The sequence below is a fragment of the Oncorhynchus keta genome, chromosome 26, assembly GCF_023373465.1.
Source record: "Oncorhynchus keta strain PuntledgeMale-10-30-2019 chromosome 26, Oket_V2, whole genome shotgun sequence".
Taxonomy (NCBI): Eukaryota; Metazoa; Chordata; class Actinopteri; order Salmoniformes; family Salmonidae; genus Oncorhynchus; species Oncorhynchus keta.
The window spans coordinates 31,070,509-31,088,576 of NC_068446.1; the positions used below are offsets into that span (position 1 = coordinate 31,070,509).

General features: G+C 46.4%; 1 protein-coding gene across 1 annotated transcript in view; it reads right to left on the reverse strand.

Annotated features, from left to right (window-relative positions):
• Positions 1–615: 615 nt before the first annotated feature.
• Positions 616–18,068, reverse strand: part of LOC118358680 (fibroblast growth factor 10-like) — a 42,958-nt gene continuing 25,505 nt past the window's right edge. Inside the window, exons 2-3 of the mRNA XM_052480555.1 lie at positions 7,323–7,426; positions 616–1,022 (exon numbers count right to left, since the gene is read on the reverse strand). Coding sequence (XP_052336515.1) covers positions 828–1,022; positions 7,323–7,426 — 299 coding nt within the window. The 3' untranslated portion in view covers positions 616–827. The remainder of the gene's footprint in view (positions 1,023–7,322; positions 7,427–18,068) is intronic.

The following is an 18,068-nucleotide window of genomic DNA, read 5'->3' on the forward strand; positions in this document are numbered from 1 at the left end:
TTACTATGTCTTATTGTTGATTCACTGTCCAGAAGGAAGCTGCAAGTCAGCATTCCACTGGACGATGTACACCATGCGTCTCCCGTACATACGACTACCCGATGTCTTACAGCAGATATCCATGGGTATCAATGTACATCAGTCCAAACGTTTCCGTAAACATGGAATTCTGTCCCCTCTGCCTGAAGTCCACTCAGTCCTTGCAGCGTTGATTGTAAAGGCCTTTCAGTATCTTTAGAGAATCATCTCTCTCGCTCAGATGGATATTTTTGACAACCTAAATCAAAGCCCTGTTCACTGTTTGTCAGCTCTTTTACATCGGCAGTCCATTGGTTTAACAGCATATCGTAAGGTCACTCAAGGGAAAGCATTGTCTCCTGTAGAGTGGCAGAAAATAAGAGATGGGGGCAATATATAGACAATACTCGTACCCTTTAGAGGGAGCATATGTTTCAACACTTTCTCAGCGGACGATGGTGTCAAAATGACTCCTTGACACAGAAGAGTGTCATCAATATTGTCCTCTCAGCTTGATAATCAATCATAATAATAGTAGACATACTGTATTTACACAATATTAGCAGCTTTACTTCTGGACCTTACGCTTGTGGGGGGGTGATGAATAACTTAAACATACTGTATTATGCCCCCCACTTCGATCTCCACAACAAAATAGTTTATAAGACCCCAACAAATGTACATATATGGGAGAAGGGATGGATATAACAATGAGAATCAAATAATCATATTATTCCTAATTATCTTGGTAACCACAACACTAGTAGGAGGGACTGGCTGCAGAGCAGAACATGAGTCCAGTTGTTCCTCTATGAGGGCAGCATGGGGAGGAAGTGGGTGGAGGGGTGTCTCCTCCGGGCTTTGTGACCTCGCCGGGGCTTCCCCCTGCCGTTCAGAGATACGAACATCTGCCTGCCGCCATGTTTCCAGCGCAGGGAGGCGTACGTGTTGTAGCCGTTCTCCTCGATGCGCTCCTTGAACTTACAGTTAGGGTTGTACTTCACCTGCAGGGGAGGGAGAGAGGGAGAGAGGGAGTGAGGGAGAGTTAGGGAGAGTGAGGGAGAGTGAGGGATAGAGGGAGAGTGAGAGAGGGAGAGAGGGAGAGAGGGAGAGAGGGAGCGAGAGGGAGAGAGGGAGAGAGAGGGAGAGGGAGCGAGGGAGAGTGAGGGAGAGAGGGAGAGAGAGAGAGAGAGAGAGGGAGAGAGAGAGAGAGAGGGAGCGAGGGAGAGAGGGAGAGAGAGGGAGAGCAGGAGAGAGGGAGAGAGGGAGAGAGAGGGAGAGAGGGAGAGAGAGGGAGAGAGAGAGAGAGGGAGCGAGGGAGAGAGGGAGAGAGGGAGAGAGGGAGAGAGGGAGAGAGGGAGCGAGGGAGAGAGGGAGCGAGGGAGAGAGGGAGTGAGGGAGAGAGGGAGCGAGGGAGCGAGGGAGAGAGGGGGAGAGTGAGGGAGAGAGGGAGAGTAAAACGTGTTTATTATGACCAGGAGTAACTAACAGCAGTAGCGTGGACACACCTCTGAGATAGGGACAAAGGTCCATGTCTGTTATTGCATTCATGTTTTCCATTTATTTCTGTGTTGTTATGGAGTTATTTGTTGTGTGTTGTTTCTATGTTGTTCCATAACAAAACAATAACCATCCACATTGAATGGCAAAGCATTTTATAATTAGGTGTTCGTTATGGTCGGATCACGGCCAAGAAGATATAACAATATAAAAACATGTCTTTTTGATACTGTAACTAACCTACATGAAGAATTGTTCATCTGCAATGTAAAATGTTTTGACAGTCATCTATCAGATTGTTATCACTTCCTTGATCCATTTCTGAGGCTATGAACAGAAACAGGGATTTGTGTCAATATACAGGCACAGGCCAGCCAACAAAGCCCTCTCCTCATTGCCATGGGTGGTTGGAACTTCTTATCTGTACGTAGGTATGACCTAAAGATATGACCATCAAAACAGATTCTGGAGCAATCCCATCTACATGCCACTATCAGGCTGAGATCACAGGGCCCTTATGGAGATAGCATCAGGCTAGCTTGATTCTCCTGCTTAATGGTCATCAAGGGAGGTTTCAGTGGGAGGTTCTAGGAAACTGAGTGAGTTCATCGATGTCCTGTTTATGCTGGTGGCAGGGTGAAATAATGGTCTGCAACTCATCACAGCTTCACATTGCTGACTGATTGCCAGCTCCAGATTTTCTCTCTCTCTCTCTCTGAGCTGTAAAACACTTAGATACCACGCCATAGGCAGCCGCATTACATGACAGAGAGAGAGAGAAAGAGAGAGAGAAAAAGAGGAAGAGAAAGAACGAGAGAGCTGTGTATGAGCACAACAAGTGGCAGATGGCACGCAAGACCTTCACATCTGCCTCTTCTGACATTAGTTTAGCCTCCTTTTCTTGGCTCTCTGCAGTATTCTGACTTTTCTTGGCTCTCTGCAGTATTCTGACTTTTCTTGGCTATCTGCAGTATTTTGACTTTTCTAGGCTCTCTGCAGTATTCTGACTTTTCTTGGCTCTCTGCAGTGTTTGACTTTTCTTGGCTATCTGCAGTATTTTGACTTTTCTTGGCTCTCTGCAGTATTCTGACTTTTCTTGGCTATCTGCAGTATTTTGACTTTTCTTGGCTCTCTGCAGTATTCTGACTTTTCTTGGCTATCTGCAGTATTTTGACTTTTCTTGGCTCTCTGCAGTATTCTGATTCTGCTGACTTTTCTTGGCTATCTGCAGTATTTTGACTTTTCTAGGCTCTCTGCAGTATTCTGACTTTTCTTGGCTCTCTGCAGTGTTTGACTTTTCTTGGCTATCTGCAGTATTTTGACTTTTCTAGGCTCTCTGCAGTATTCTGACTTTTCTTGGCTCTCTGCAGTGTTTGACTTTTCTTGGCTATCTGCAGTATTTTGACTTTTCTTGGCTCTCTGCAGTATTCTGACTTTTCTTGGCTATCTGCAGTATTTTGACTTTTCTTGGCTCTCTGCAGTATTCTGACTTTTCTTGGCTCTCTGCAGTATTCTGACTTTTCTTGGCTATCTGCAGTATTCTGACTTTTCTTGGCAATCTGCAGTGTTTGACTTTTCTTGGCTATCTGCAGTATTCTGACTTTTCTTGGCTATCTGCAGTATTCTGACTTTTCTTGGCTATCTGCAGTATTCTGACTTTTCTTGGCTATCTGCAGTGTTTGACTTTTCTTGGCTCTCTGCAGTATTCTGACTTTTCTTGGCTATCTGCAGTGTTTGACTTTTCTTGGCTATCTGCAGTATTCTGACTTTTCTTGGCTATCTGCAGTATTCTGACTTTTCTTGGCTATCTGCAGTATTCTGACTTTTCTTGGCTCTCTGCAGTATTCTGACTTTTCTTGGCTATCTGCATTGTTTGACTTTTCTTGGCTATCTGCAGTATTCTGACTTTTCTTGGCTATCTGCAGTATTTAGACTTTTCTTGGCTATCTGCAGTATTTTGACTTTTCTTGGCTATCTGCAGTATTCTGACTTTTCTTGGCTCTCTGCAGTATTCTGACTTGTCTTGGCTATCTGCATTGTTTGACTTTTCTTGGCTATCTGCAGTATTCTGACTTTTCTTGGCTATCTGCAGTATTTAGACTTTTCTTGGCTATCTGCAGTATTTTGACTTTTCTTGGCTATCTGCAGTATTCTGACTTTTCTTGGCTCTCTGCAGTATTCTGACTTGTCTTGGCTATCTGCATTGTTTGACTTTTCTTGGCTATCTGCAGTATTCTGACTTTTCTTGGCTATCTGCAGTATTTAGACTTTTCTTGGCTATCTGCAGTATTTTGACTTTTCTTGGCTATCTGCAGTATTCTGACTTTTCTTGGCTATCTGCAGTATTCTGACTTTTATTGGCTATCTGCAGTATTCTGACTTTTCTTGGCCATCTGCAGTATTTGGACTTTTCTTGGCTATCTGCAGTATTTGGACTTTTCTTGGCTCTCTGCAGTATTTTGACAGTGGAACAAGCCTCTCTTCAAGACCCGCATACGAGCATCACCTGCAGCTATTTGTCACGCCCTGGTCAAAGTATTTTGTGTTTATCTTTATGTATTGGGTCAGGCCAGGGTGTGGCATGGGGTTTTTGTATTGTGGTGTGTTTTGTCTTGGGGTTTTGGTGTTGGTATTGGGATTGTAGCTTAGTGGGGTATCTAGCAAAGTCTATGGCTGTCTGGAGTGGTTCTCAATCAGAGGCAGGTGTTTATCGTTGTCTCTGATTGGGAACCATATTTAGGCAGCCATATTCTTTGAGTTTGTCGTGGGTGATTGTCCTTAGTGTCTTTGTTCCTGTCGCTGTGTTAGTTGACAAGTATAGGCTGTTTCGGTTTTCGTTACGTTTATTGTTTTGTAGTGTTTGTGTTAATTCGTGTTTACGTTTGTTGATTAAACATGGATCGCAATCTTACATGCTGCGTTTTGGTCCGACTCTCCTTCACACCTAGAAAACCGTTACAGAATCACCCACCACAAACAGACCAAGCAGCGTGTCAACAGGCAGGAGCCACAGGAGAAGCAACAAAGGCAGCAACAGTGGCGCAATGAGGATTGGACATGGGACGATATATTGGATGGCAAGGGTTGCTACACATGGGAGGAGATCCTGGCGGGAAGGGATCGCCTTCCATGGGAACAGGTGAAGGCAGCGAGGAGAGCAGAGGCAGCCGGAGAGAGGAGCCGGCGATATGAGGGAACACGGTTGGCAAGGAAGCCCGAGAGTCAGCCCCAAAAAATTATTGGGAGGGGCTCACAGGGAGTAGGGCTACGCCAGGTAGGAGACCTGCGCAAACTCCCTGTGCTTACCGGGGGGCTAGAGAGACCGGGCAGGCACCATGTTATGCAGTGGTGCGCACGGTGTCCCCAGTGCGGGTGCATAGCCCGGTGCGGTATATTCCAGCTCCTCGTATCGGCCGGGCTAGAGTGGGCATCGAGCCAGGTAAGGTTGGGCAGGCTCAGTGCTCAAGAGCTCCAGTGTGCCTGCACGGTCCGGTCTATCCAGTACCACCTCCACACCCCAGCCCTCCGGTAGCAGCTCCCCGCACCAGGCTTCCTGTGCGTGTCCTCAGTCTAGTACTACCAGTACCAGCACCACGCATCAGGCCTAAAGTGCACCTCGCCTCCCCAGGGCTGTCGGAGCCGTTCTCCTCTCCTGCGCTGCTGGAGTCTCCTGCCTGTTCAGCGCAGCCAGAGCCTTCCTCCTCTACTGCGCTGCTGGAGTCTCCTGCCTGTTCAGCGCAGCCAGAGCTGTCGGTCTGCATGGAGCAGCCAGAGCTGTCGGTCTACATGGAGCAGCCAGAGCTGTCAGTCTGCAAGGAGCTGCCAGTCTGCAAGGAGCTGCCAGTCTGCACGGAGCTGCCAGAGATGTCAGTCTGCATGGAGCAGCCAGAGCTGTCAGTCTGCATGGAGCAGCCAGAGATGTCAGTCTGCATGAAGCAGCCAGAGCTGCCAGTCTGCAAGGAGCTGCCAGTCTGCAAGGAGCTGCCAGTCTGCACGGAGCTGCCAGTCTGCACGGAGCTGCCAGTCTGCACGGAGCTGTCAGTCTGCAAGGAGCTGCCAGTCTGCAAGGAGCTGCCAGTCTACAAGGAGCTGCCAGTCTGCAAGGAGCTGCCAGTCTGCAAGGAGCTGCCAGTCTGCACGGAGCCGCCAGAGCTGCCAATCTGTAAGAAGCCGCCAGAGCTGTCAGCCTACATGGAGCAGCCAGAGCCGCCAGTCAGCGTGGAGCAGCCAGGACCGCCAGTCAGCATGGAGCAGCCAGATCTTTCAGTCTGCCAGGATCCGCCAGTCAGCCAGACTCTTCCAGATCTGCCAGTCAGCCAGACTCTTCCAGATCCGCCAGTCAGCCAGACTCTTCCAGATCTGCCAGTCAACCAGACTCTTCCAGATCTGCCAGTCACCCAGACTCTTCCAGATCTGCCAGTCAACCAGACTCTTCCAGATCTGCCAGTCAACCAGACTCTTCCAGATCTGCCAGAACTGCCAGTCGGCCAGGATCTGCCAGTCGGCCAGGATCTGCCAGTCGGCCAGTCCGCCAGGATCTGCCAGTCAGCCAGGATCTGCCAGTCAGCCAGGATCTGCCAGTCAGCCAGGATCTGCTGAGACCACCAGCCAGCCAGGATCTGGTAGATCTATCTACCTGCCTGAGCTTCCTCTCACTCCTGAGCTTCCTCTCACTCCTGAGCTTCCTCTCACTCCTGAGCTTCCTCTCACTCCCGAGCTTCCTCTCACTCCCGAGCTTCCTCTCACTCCCGAGCTTCCTCTCACTCCCGAGCTTCCTCTCACTCCCGAGCTTCCTCTCACTCCCGAGCTTCCTCTCACTCCCGAGCTTTCTCTCACTCCCGAGCTTTCTCTCACTCCCAAGCTTTCTCTCACTCCCGAGCTTCCCCTCAGTCCCGAGCTGCCTCAGTCCCGAGCTGTCCTTCAGTCCCGATCTGCTCCTCAGTCCAGTGGGGTTCTGGGTGAGGACTACTAGGCCATGGTCGGCGGCGAGGGTGGTCTATCCAGGGACGCGAGGAGGGGACTAAGACATTGACTGAGTGGGGTCCACGTCCCGCGCCGGAGCCGCCACCATGGACAGACGCCCACCCGGACCCTCCCTATTGTTTTGAGGTGCGTTCGGGAGTCCGCACCTTAGGGGGTTCTGTCACGCCCTGGTCAAAGTATTTTGTGTTTATCTTTATGTATTGGGTCAGGCCAGGGTGTGGCATGGGGTTTTTGTATTGTGGTGTGTTTTGTCTTGGGGTTTTGGTGTTTGTATTGGGATTGTAGCTTAGTGGGGTATCTAGCAAAGTCTATGGCTGTCTGGAGTGGTTCTCAATCAGAGGCAGGTGTTTATCGTTGTCTCTGATTGGGAACCATATTTAGGCAGCCATATTCTTTGAGTTTGTCGTGGGTGATTGTCCTTAGTATCTTTGTTCCTGTCGCTGTGTTAGTTGACAAGTATAGGCTGTTTCGGTTTTCGTTACGTTTATTGTTTTGTAGTGTTTGTGTTAATTCGTGTTTATGTTTGTTAATTATTAAACATGGATCGCAATCTTACACGCTGCGTTTTGGTCCGACTCTCCTTCACACCTAGAAAACCGTTACACTATTATCAAGCTGGGCCCAGGTATATAGTCATGATTGATATTGCCACTATTAGAACTTCATACTTGAAACTTTGGCCTGCTGTTGATTTTCCTAGTGTAGACCTCAAAGCCTCATTTGAATGGAATGACCTGTGCTTGGAGGAAACATCAATGTCCCCTAGCTGGAACCTGGCTGCCCATGGTGTCTCATGTAACAATGTTGCAAGGTGTACCTACCGATCCAAACAGTGTGCCTTTTTTGGACATTGCTAAGTACAGCCCGGTGCTGACCGATTTGATGGCGACGACTCCCACACTGACAGATCGGATTTCCATTAGACCTGAAAAAGAAGGAACAGAAGTCTCTGTTAGAACAGGGGATTTTTCCATCATAAGCTGCTCTATCGTTATCGATTAGGAAACCAGACGGCCATATGCTCTGGGGAGAGGGTTTTCCCAAGACAAAAGAGAAAAAAACTGGATATGCATAATGGCCCATTTAAATGTTTCCCTTTGTGAAGAGACATCTACAACTCAGTTTCTTATTAACAATCGTCTCACTGAGAACTACCAGACTACAGAGACATAAATACATTAGAAAATAGGCTGTGTCATCCTTCAGAAATGCAATATGATTCAAATCAGCCATTTCAAAAACATATCAAAAACAATATTCAAGAGGAAAAATCTATTTACTTGTAAGATAACACTGTTTTCAAGTAAAAAAATAATCATTTATTATTCTGTGTCTGGAAGTACGATATGATTTATGCAATGAAATGAGAACACCCAGTCTTTTAATCCATTCTGAGCCAGACAAAATTTTCCAGAGCTCACTGTATCTACACCATCTCAGTAGACTGACTATAGCATTCAGCACAAAGAGCATTACGGGCTGGGTCCTGTCTGCACAGGGAGGGAGTGCCATCATCCCAGACCAGACACTGACACTCCACCCAGATGATGCCCGGTGAAGTTTACCAGGGAGACACAAAGCAGCGTCTGATGGCCACTTACACCAACCTCTTACCCACTTTCTCCATAAAAGACCTGGCAGTGCTGCAGGCTAATTGTTTCTTCTGGGCACTGATTGCAAACAAATCCCATGTGGCTTGGTTATGATCTGGTTTTAGTCTACACAAATAGCCCTTAGCCATTGTCATGGTGATAGACGGAAATGTTTTGGAGATGACCTGTGGGTCTTACCACGGGGGCCTGAAAGGACCTAATTGCTGGATACGCAGCTTCCTTGGAGAACTCCTCCTGTCTCACCTTCAAAGGCACCCTGATGTGGCCTGCTATCAGATCTAAGCACACATCCCTCCCAACAGACATCGCTATGGAAACCTGTTTTTGGAGGAGAAAACATCTTGAGAAACATGCTGTTTTTTCTCCTCTAATGGGCACCTCTGAATGTTGCTGAAACGGGAAACGAGGCTAACAAATAGGCTGTTGCATTTGGACAGGGCCTGTAAACACAGTAACATCAAGGTGCTGAAGGAGATGTGGACCTCACACCAGTAGGAAATGAAGTAGGAGCAGTAAACTCACGACCCAGACCAGCGGTGCAGCGCTGCTCATGCAGAACCACATGTGCTGAAGGGGGCTGCTAGTGGGTTTCCGAGCAGGGACACTGGTTAAACCCATCCAGCGATGAAAAATAAACGCGCTCACCAGGGTCCGAGCAGGTGTTACTCTCCCTCCGCTGCCATCTTTCCCCTATTTATTTATGTCAATCCTGACTTTGTTTGGAAAGAAATTAGGAAAAAGCTGTAATTGGGAGCAAGGGTTGGCTTAATATGTTTGGGGATTTAAAAAACAGTATTATAAACTGGGTGGTTTGAGCCCTGAATGCTGATTGGCTAAAAGCTGTGGTATATCAGACCGTTTACCACGGTTATGACAAAAATGTATTTTTATTGCTCTAATTACATTGGTAATCAGTTTATAATACTATAACACACCTGGGGTGTTTGCAGTATATTGCCAATATACCACGGCTAAGGGCTGTATCCAGGCACTCCGCATAATAACAGCCCTTAGCTGTGGTGTATTAGCCATATACCACACCCCCTCGAGCCTTATTGCTAAATTATATGTCAATCATTATTTGAATATGTTGGTAACCTATTGTTTGAAAATGATAATGCTGTAGAAGCAGGTGTTTGGAGGATATATTGGCACGGTTTGAAACACCCGTGTCAATTTATCCTCCAAACACCGGCCTCTCAGGCATTCTCACTTAAATAACAGAGAAGGGTAATGGTCTTAGAGACACTTAAGATCAGGGAAGTTTTTATACAGGTGAAATCCTTATCAACAATTGACATTGTGAAACCAACTACTAGATAAGACAGCCAAAGACATTGTTCGTTTCTCTTTCCTTCCTTCCTGAAACATGTAGCGATACACAGACTCACAGCTGCTACCACCACTATCCATGCTTACCAGGTGAGGTCATCCACATCAGACACACAGAGAGACAGAGAGGGTAAATACATAGAGGACCTGTTGAGTGTCTTTCTTCTCTGATATGTGTGTGTACATGGAGCCCCTTTCTCCACACAGCTGCAGTGGGGCAGCCAGCCCAGGGCCAGTCAGCCAGCCAGGCCAGGCCAGGGCCAGTCAGCCAGCCAGCCCAGGGCCAGTCAGCCAGCCAGGTACCAATCCATCCAGCTGCACCCCCATCCCTCTGATCCTTCAAAGGCATGTTAGCACATTGATGGCAATGTCCCCTTTTGAGCTGTGTTTACAAACACTGGGCGTTATGGTGGTAGGGAGCGTGCAAGCGACTCATAAGCAATTAGGCCCAGGCAGGCTGGTGATTGGAGCTCACTGTGGGTTTATGGGGACTTGTCTAGTCCAATGAAAAGCGCTGATGCCTGAAAGTGCTGCTGCCTCTAATTGCCATTATTTGTTGCTCTGAGCTCCAGGCACGGTAGGTGCTGCCATGATCCTCACTCTGATACGTAGATTGCACTATGTACTAAAAGCAAGGAGTGGATGGCGTGGTGCAGGAACGTGGATCTCTTACGTGTGAGAATAGTTTTGTACCGAAGATCTTTTGGATATCAGTCCTCAAATAGACCTCCAAAGTCCTCATTATGTTAAGGCTAATGACCACCTCATTAGACCCACGTATCATGTTGACAACATGTTGTGTCATATTTATGTGTTTCTGCCTTTTCAATGCAGTATTAACCCATTATTGCATGTGCACATGCAATAAAGGCACTAATGATGAAAGAAAGGGTAGCTATTTGTAATCATGCTGTTTATTATAATCCACTCTCTGCTGTGCATGTTTCATCTGCTCTGTTGACAAGACAGGTAGCTTTAGGTAGCTTTAGGTAGCTTTAGTTAGCTTTAGGTAGCTTTAGGTAGCTTTAGGTAGCTTTAGGTAGCTTTAGCTTCTTTCTTACCCTTGGCAGGATCTGTTGACATATTTGGCCAGAGCTGTTAATAAGCTGAAGCTGCTGTTACAAACAAATCCCTATACAGGACTAGTCAAGTGTGGACTGACCGTTTTCTATCTTCTATGGGATTTTCAAAGCCCAGTCGTCTTTTACTCTTTCTCTTTTCTTTCGTTCCCCCTTTTTTGGAAGTGAGCCCCTCGTCAGATCATTCAGCCTTTTCTGACCTTGAAATAAAAACGCAGAAAGGAAAGCGAGAGACTCTCACGGGGTTCCTTTTGTCAGACTCATGCTATGGGAGGAGGAGGGAGTGGGTACTGGGTGTAGGGGCTGGTAATAAAAAAGGGGAGGGGGGTCATAAAACTATGTGGACTCCAACTTGCCCCTCCGTCCCCCAATAACTCTTTGTTACTTACCTGAGAGGTGGAGGAAAGACAAGATCTTATTAATGACTGAGCTTTTTGTTGGACTTGGGGGGGGGGGCGTCCCAATACACAATTATAAAGCAGGGGATAAGGGAGGAGGAGAATCGAGTGAAAGATTTCTTGGATTGCCCCCTTCAGCAGCCCTCCATGGCCCGGTGCTCGACCAGGAGAGAGCCTGGGAATCGGGGCGCTCACGCTGGGTGCCTGCTCTTGATTGACATACCTTTTCAATTATTTCACAGTTTGCCTTTAAAATGGAGAGGTCCCTGTTGTTTTTTTTCTCTGCCCTCCTTTTCAAAACAAGCTTTTCATGCTGGGTCTTCACTGCTGGGCCTAATGGCTGTGACCAGCACCTTTGATCTGAGCTGACCCCCTCAGAGGGCTGAGGACTGGGTCCAAGCAAATGCCGGTGTGTGTGTGTGTGTGTGTGTGTGTGTGTGTGTGTGTGTGTGTGTGTGTGTGTGTGTGTGTGTGTGTGTGTGTGTGTGTGTGTGTGTGTGTGTGTGTGTGTGTGTGTGTGTGTGTGTGTGTGTGTGTGTGTGTGTGTGTGTGTGTGTGTGTGTGTGTGTGTGTGTGTGTGTGTGTGTGTGTGTGTGTGTGTGTGTGTGTGTGTGTGTGTGTGCGCATGGTTAAGGAAGGAGGGGACAAAGCCAGCATCACTCAATACTACTTTAAACACCTTGAAAAAGTATCATGGGAACAAGAACTTGATAGGTGATTGGATCAAAATCGTTTCAAATGAACCCTGGCAATGAACTTTTTATGTAGCATCACTCTGTTGTTAAGCATATTGTTTTTACTCTAATCTCAATGTAGGTCACAGGTTTTGAATGAATTCACAGAATATGGGAATCTGTAGATATATACTACAGATATACTATTTTTACATTATGAACAATTATCACATCAAAAGGAGGATAAGGAAAATCATTCATGTTAACTTCAGCTATACGTGTCTTGTTGAAGCTATGTGAGCCATATCAGTCTTATCAGTCTTATGTGAGCCATATCAGTCTTATCAGTCTTATGTGAGCCATATCAGTCTTATCATACAGCCAAACTCTGCCGGGTAGAAAGGAGAAAAGGACAATCGACCCCTCTTGGCCTTTTTCCGTCGCTTTTTATGAGTATATAGTGCTTTTTAAACATCTTGAGACCCCCTTCTTTTGTGTGGAGCTCGAAAGGCAATGGGGTGAACAGAGGAAGAGAAAGGGGAGCTTAACTTCACACCACTGGCTTCTACCGTGTCACTTGTCTGTGTTTGAAAGGCTGGGGATGGGACAGACTTTTCTCAGTCTGCTCAGCCTCTCATAAAGGACTACTTTCACCTGCATGTTTAATGGATAGTCTCATCTAGAACAGTTTACACACAACCTTCTCCTTGACCGTGTAGATAAGATACTGTAGGGCACCAGAGGAGCAGTATTAGTTTCATGACAAACACTTGATAAGGACGTCTCTCAACAAAATGTACAGGCTTTTATCACCTTTTTGTTTCATGAGCGAAGAAAATACCCCCCCCCCCTCCCCTCCTACAACCCTGACAAAAACAGCTGACCTGGCCATCAGTTAGTGGGCCATTAAAAATACAAACATCATCATCTAATTGGTTTCAGTCCCTGTCCAAGCTGACAACCTGATATGATAATGCTGAACCACATAGCCATGTGGTTATGGGCAGCCTGAGGTTGTGGTGACAGATCAAGTCCAAGGACAGACGCATGCCATTGGCAGGTTCATCGCTCTCTCTCAACACAGCTCTGAGGGCATAGAGGTAACAGAGGTAACAGAGGTTAGCCAAACGGTGGGCTTCCAAGCTCCATGGACAGGGATCTGTAATGTAAGATCCGCAAAATATATTTGAAAAAGAGTGGATCATAAACATGTGTGTTATATCATACATTGTAGAATTTATCGCCTGGTTGAAATACCACTGAATAGATCCCCCCCCCCCACATAATGTCAAGGATTGTGTTTAATTTCATTAATTCCATTCCGACTGAAAGAGAAGCTTGGCTAGGATTTGGCAATATGACTTCTATATAATAGAATTGCATTGGTAACAGAGAAGTGCTTAATATAGCGGGCATTTTAGAAATGGCATGTATAGTATGGAGAATACTATTGGATGGCCACAGTCTTGACAGTTTTACCACTACATTGGGTGGCCCATTCATTTTACTAATAGCTGAATAATAGATGGTGAATATCTTGTCAGGGACCCAGTACATTTGGATTATAATAGCAGAATTTACTGGAAGCCTGATAATTCTATCATGGCATGTGATACTGCCTCATTGATGGCAGTTTTTTTTTATGAGTGGCTGTATGAAACCAAATCTTCCATTAACTTCGAGTCTGACAGTGTTGGGACGGAAAAGGATCTCTTACAGGACACACAGACGTCTGCTGGGAGGCGAGGAGGGAGACTTGCTAACCTTTACATAGGAGCTTGTAATTCAGTCAGGGTACATGAACTCACATCCTCTAAGGGAAAAGACAGCAGAAATATATTATCGATCAGCTTTCAATATTACTGTATATTACTACACAGCACTTGGTACATTTGGTGAAGCCAAGTTGCACTTGTCGCAATCATATATTTCCATAGTATAACGGTGCACTTTGACTGTGACATCCAAACTGAACCATTAACCACTTCATCTTTCAAACAGCTTTTAACTCTGGAAAAACAAAGAGGGGTGGATTTAGGTAGGTTGTATGTGGTCCGTGTGCGTGATTGGCACTGTTACATGATGTCATGAAAGCAAAGATGGGCAGGTTTATGTTAGTGCAGGGAGGGAGCAGGCAGCAGGGCTTGTTTGGGTCATGGTGCTGCATGGTGCCTGTGCCACATGTCCTTCCCATTAATCCGTGTCTGAGGAGGAGGTCAGTGATAGACAGGAAGCAACATTGATCAGGTTCAATCTCAGCATCTACCTGCTGAAACCAGATGACAAAGCCCAGACAGGGAAGAGGTACAGGGAAGGGCAGGCAGAGAGAGCCCCATAGAGCTCCATAAAGCCCCATATCATGACTGACCGAGCGGCTGGTTGGGTGATTAAGAAGTACAGCTGGAAAAGAGATTACCCCTGCTGAAATATCGCACCCTTTGAAACAAATTTAGAGACATGAGAGAGAGGCCTTGATTAGCCAATTGGGGGAGAATTGAAACAAATTTAGAGACATGAGAGAGAGGCCTTGATTAGCCAATTGGGGGAGAATTGAAACAAATGTAGAGACATGAGAGAGAGGCCTTGATTAGCCAATTGGAGGAGAATTGAAACAAATTTAGAGACATGAGAGAGAGGCCTTGATTAGCCAATTGGAGGAGAATTCCCTAAGCACTATTTCTAATCCTGGAGGGCTCAAATGGTTTGTTCATCAGAAGGAAGAGAGAAGGGAGAATTGGATATCTAGCCCTGTAGATGTACATGCAAATCAATGCACCATAACTAAATCCAATTCTAGGAGAAACTAAAAAACATGTTTAACCCTTAGAGGTGAAACATGCATGTTTTTGACTATCTTCACATCACATTCACTTTTCATTGAATGGTTTATTCATGTAATTTATCTTCAGGGATGTTGGTTAGGATGCTAGAATATGTTCTACATACAGTTTCATTTAAAGACACACTGTAGTCAAACTTGCGTCAAATGGAAAGCGAGCCAGATTGGATGAGGGATTTGTGACCTTTGGTTTTTACATGTTTTCTTTTTAGAACGGCACGCTTCATAACTAATGTGGCTGTCAAAAGGTTATGCCAGTTTGTGCTGATATACTGAACATATGGTGTGATGCCCTCACTAGTTTAAAGGACTGACTGGGGTTGGAAAGCAGAATAAAATGTTCAATCTCTGCCACCTCAGAGCAGTGCCCCAGAACTGTTGAGCTGCCGCTGTGGAGCTCAAGGCTCAGCATCAGGGCAGCAGCCTGTGTCTCTGGACATGCATCATGCCTAATTAAGTCTCACAAGGCAAAGATGATTTATTCATCCCACCCAAATGGCTATGAGACATGTCTCCTCGGGGCAGAGTGCAGCTAAGTGGCTCCCTTACACAGACACACACAGAGGCACACACACACACACACACACACACACACACACACACACACACACACACACACACACACACACACACACACACACACACACACACACACACACACACACACACACACACACACACACACACACACACACACACACACACACACACACACACACACAGTCTTGTACAGCGAACCTTGTGGGGACACAATTCAGTCCCATTCAAAATCCTATTTTCCCTAACCCTTACTCTTACCCGTACCCTAAACCTAGCTCCTAACCCTAACACTTAATGTAAGTGTAACCCAAATACGAATTATAACCTTAAGCCTAAACCCCCTAGAAATAGTATTTGACCTTGTGGGGACCAACAAAATGTCCCCAGTTGGTGAAATGTTTGTTTGTTTAGTGTTGTTGTGAGGCCTTCTGGTCCCCACAAGAATAGTTAAACATGTCCCCACACACACACACACACACACACACACACACACACACACACACACACACACACACACACACACACACACACACACACACACACACACACACACACACACACACACACACACACCTCTCACCCGCTGCAGACCCCTTGCTCCTTCCCACATGTTTTAATGTTGCTGGTGTGAGTGGGGAAGCACAGCTCAGCAGAGCCCTGAATGCTGTCCAGTGCGAGGACCCTCCTTGTTCTCTGTGTTGCGGTCTGTGATGATATAGTACATATACTGTAATGCAGTATACACGTTCAATAATGTGTAGCCTCTAATCGCTGACTGCTTGTCTAAATAAATAGATTTAACAAATGTCATTTTAAATCATTCATTTCCAGACATACGTGAGACTCAGACTTAGATGAGATGAAAGCTACTGAAACAGAAAAAAATGTAAACCCCACACCAACTTGATGAAATCTGAGTCTCCACAATAACATTACCTGAACACCTCTCTCAGGTCTACAGCATGTTGGAGACATTAAATGCATCCAAAGTAGCCGAAGTGAAAAGTATCCAGCCTTATAGCCTCTCTCTTGAAATACATGAAGACTGTCTTGGACTCTTGGCTACCAGAGGTTCTAACAAGTAATAAAGATGGCTATTTTTACTCTCATTTTTGGGTGGTTGTGATCATTGCTCATAGTAATGGATGTTGTTTTTATTATACAGATGTACTTTTAATAACCAGTCACCATGACACGGCTAATGAAGCGAGGATAAGACAATACAGTTTGAAGTTTGTACAGTCTGGTGCATGTCCTACTACACACACTACAACCACACACCACTACTACCCACACCACTACTACACACACCACTACTACCCACACCACTACTACACACACCACTTCTACACACACCACAACCACACACCACTACTAAACACACTACAACCACACAACACTACTACACACACCACTACTACCACACACCACTACTACACACACCACTACTACATTCACCACTACTACCACACACCACTACTACCACACACCACTACTACACACACCACTACTACACGCACCACTACTACCACACACCACTACTACACACACCACTACTACACGCACCACTACTACCCACACCACTACTACACACACCACTACTACACACACCACAACCACACACCACACACCACTACTACCACACACCACTACTACCACACACCACTACTACACACACCACTACTACACACCACAACCACACACCACTACTACAACCACACACCACTACTACAACCACACACACACTACACACACACCACTACTACCACACACCACTACTACTAAACACACACACCACTACTACACTACTACACACACCACACTACACACACACACTACCACACACCACTAACACACACACTACAACCACACACCACTACTACACACACCACTACTACACACACCACACCACCACTACACCACTACTACACACACCACTACTACACACACTACTACCACACACCACTACTACACACACCACTACTACAACCACCACACACACACTACACTACTACCACACACCACTACTACACACACCACTACCACACACCACTACTACCACACACCACTACTACACACACCACTACACACACCACACACCACTACTACCACACACCACTACTACACACACCACTACTACACACACCACTACTACACACACCACTACACACACCACACACCACTACTACACACACCACTACTACACACACCACTACTACACACACCACTACACACACCACTACTACCACACACCACTACTACACACACCACTACTACACACACCACTACACCACACACTACTACCACACACCACTACTACCACACACCACTACTACACACACCACTACTACACACACACTACTACACACACCACTACTACACACACCACTATTACCACACACCACTACTACACACACTACACACCACACACCACTACTACAAACACACTACCACACACAACCACACACCACTACTACCACACACCACACACACTACTACCACACACCACTACTACCACACACCACTACTACACACCACTACACACCACTACTACACACACCACTACTACCACACACCACTACTACACACCAACACCACTACAACACCACACAACACCACTACACACACCACTACTACACCACTACACCCACTACCACACACCACTACTACACACACCACTACCACACACCACTACTACCACACACCACTACTACCACACACCACTACTACACACACCACTACCACCACTACTACACACCACTACTACACACACACCACTACTACCACACACCACTACTACACACACCACTACTACCACACACCACTACTACCACCACACCACTACTACACACACCACTACTACCACACTACTACCACACCACTACTACACACACACACACTACTACACACACCACTACTACACCACCACTACACACACCACTACTACCACACACCCACTACACACACCACTACTACACACACCACTACTACCACACACCACTACTACACACACCACTACTACACACACCACTACTACACCACACTACACACACCACTACACCGCTACTACACACACCACTACTACACACACC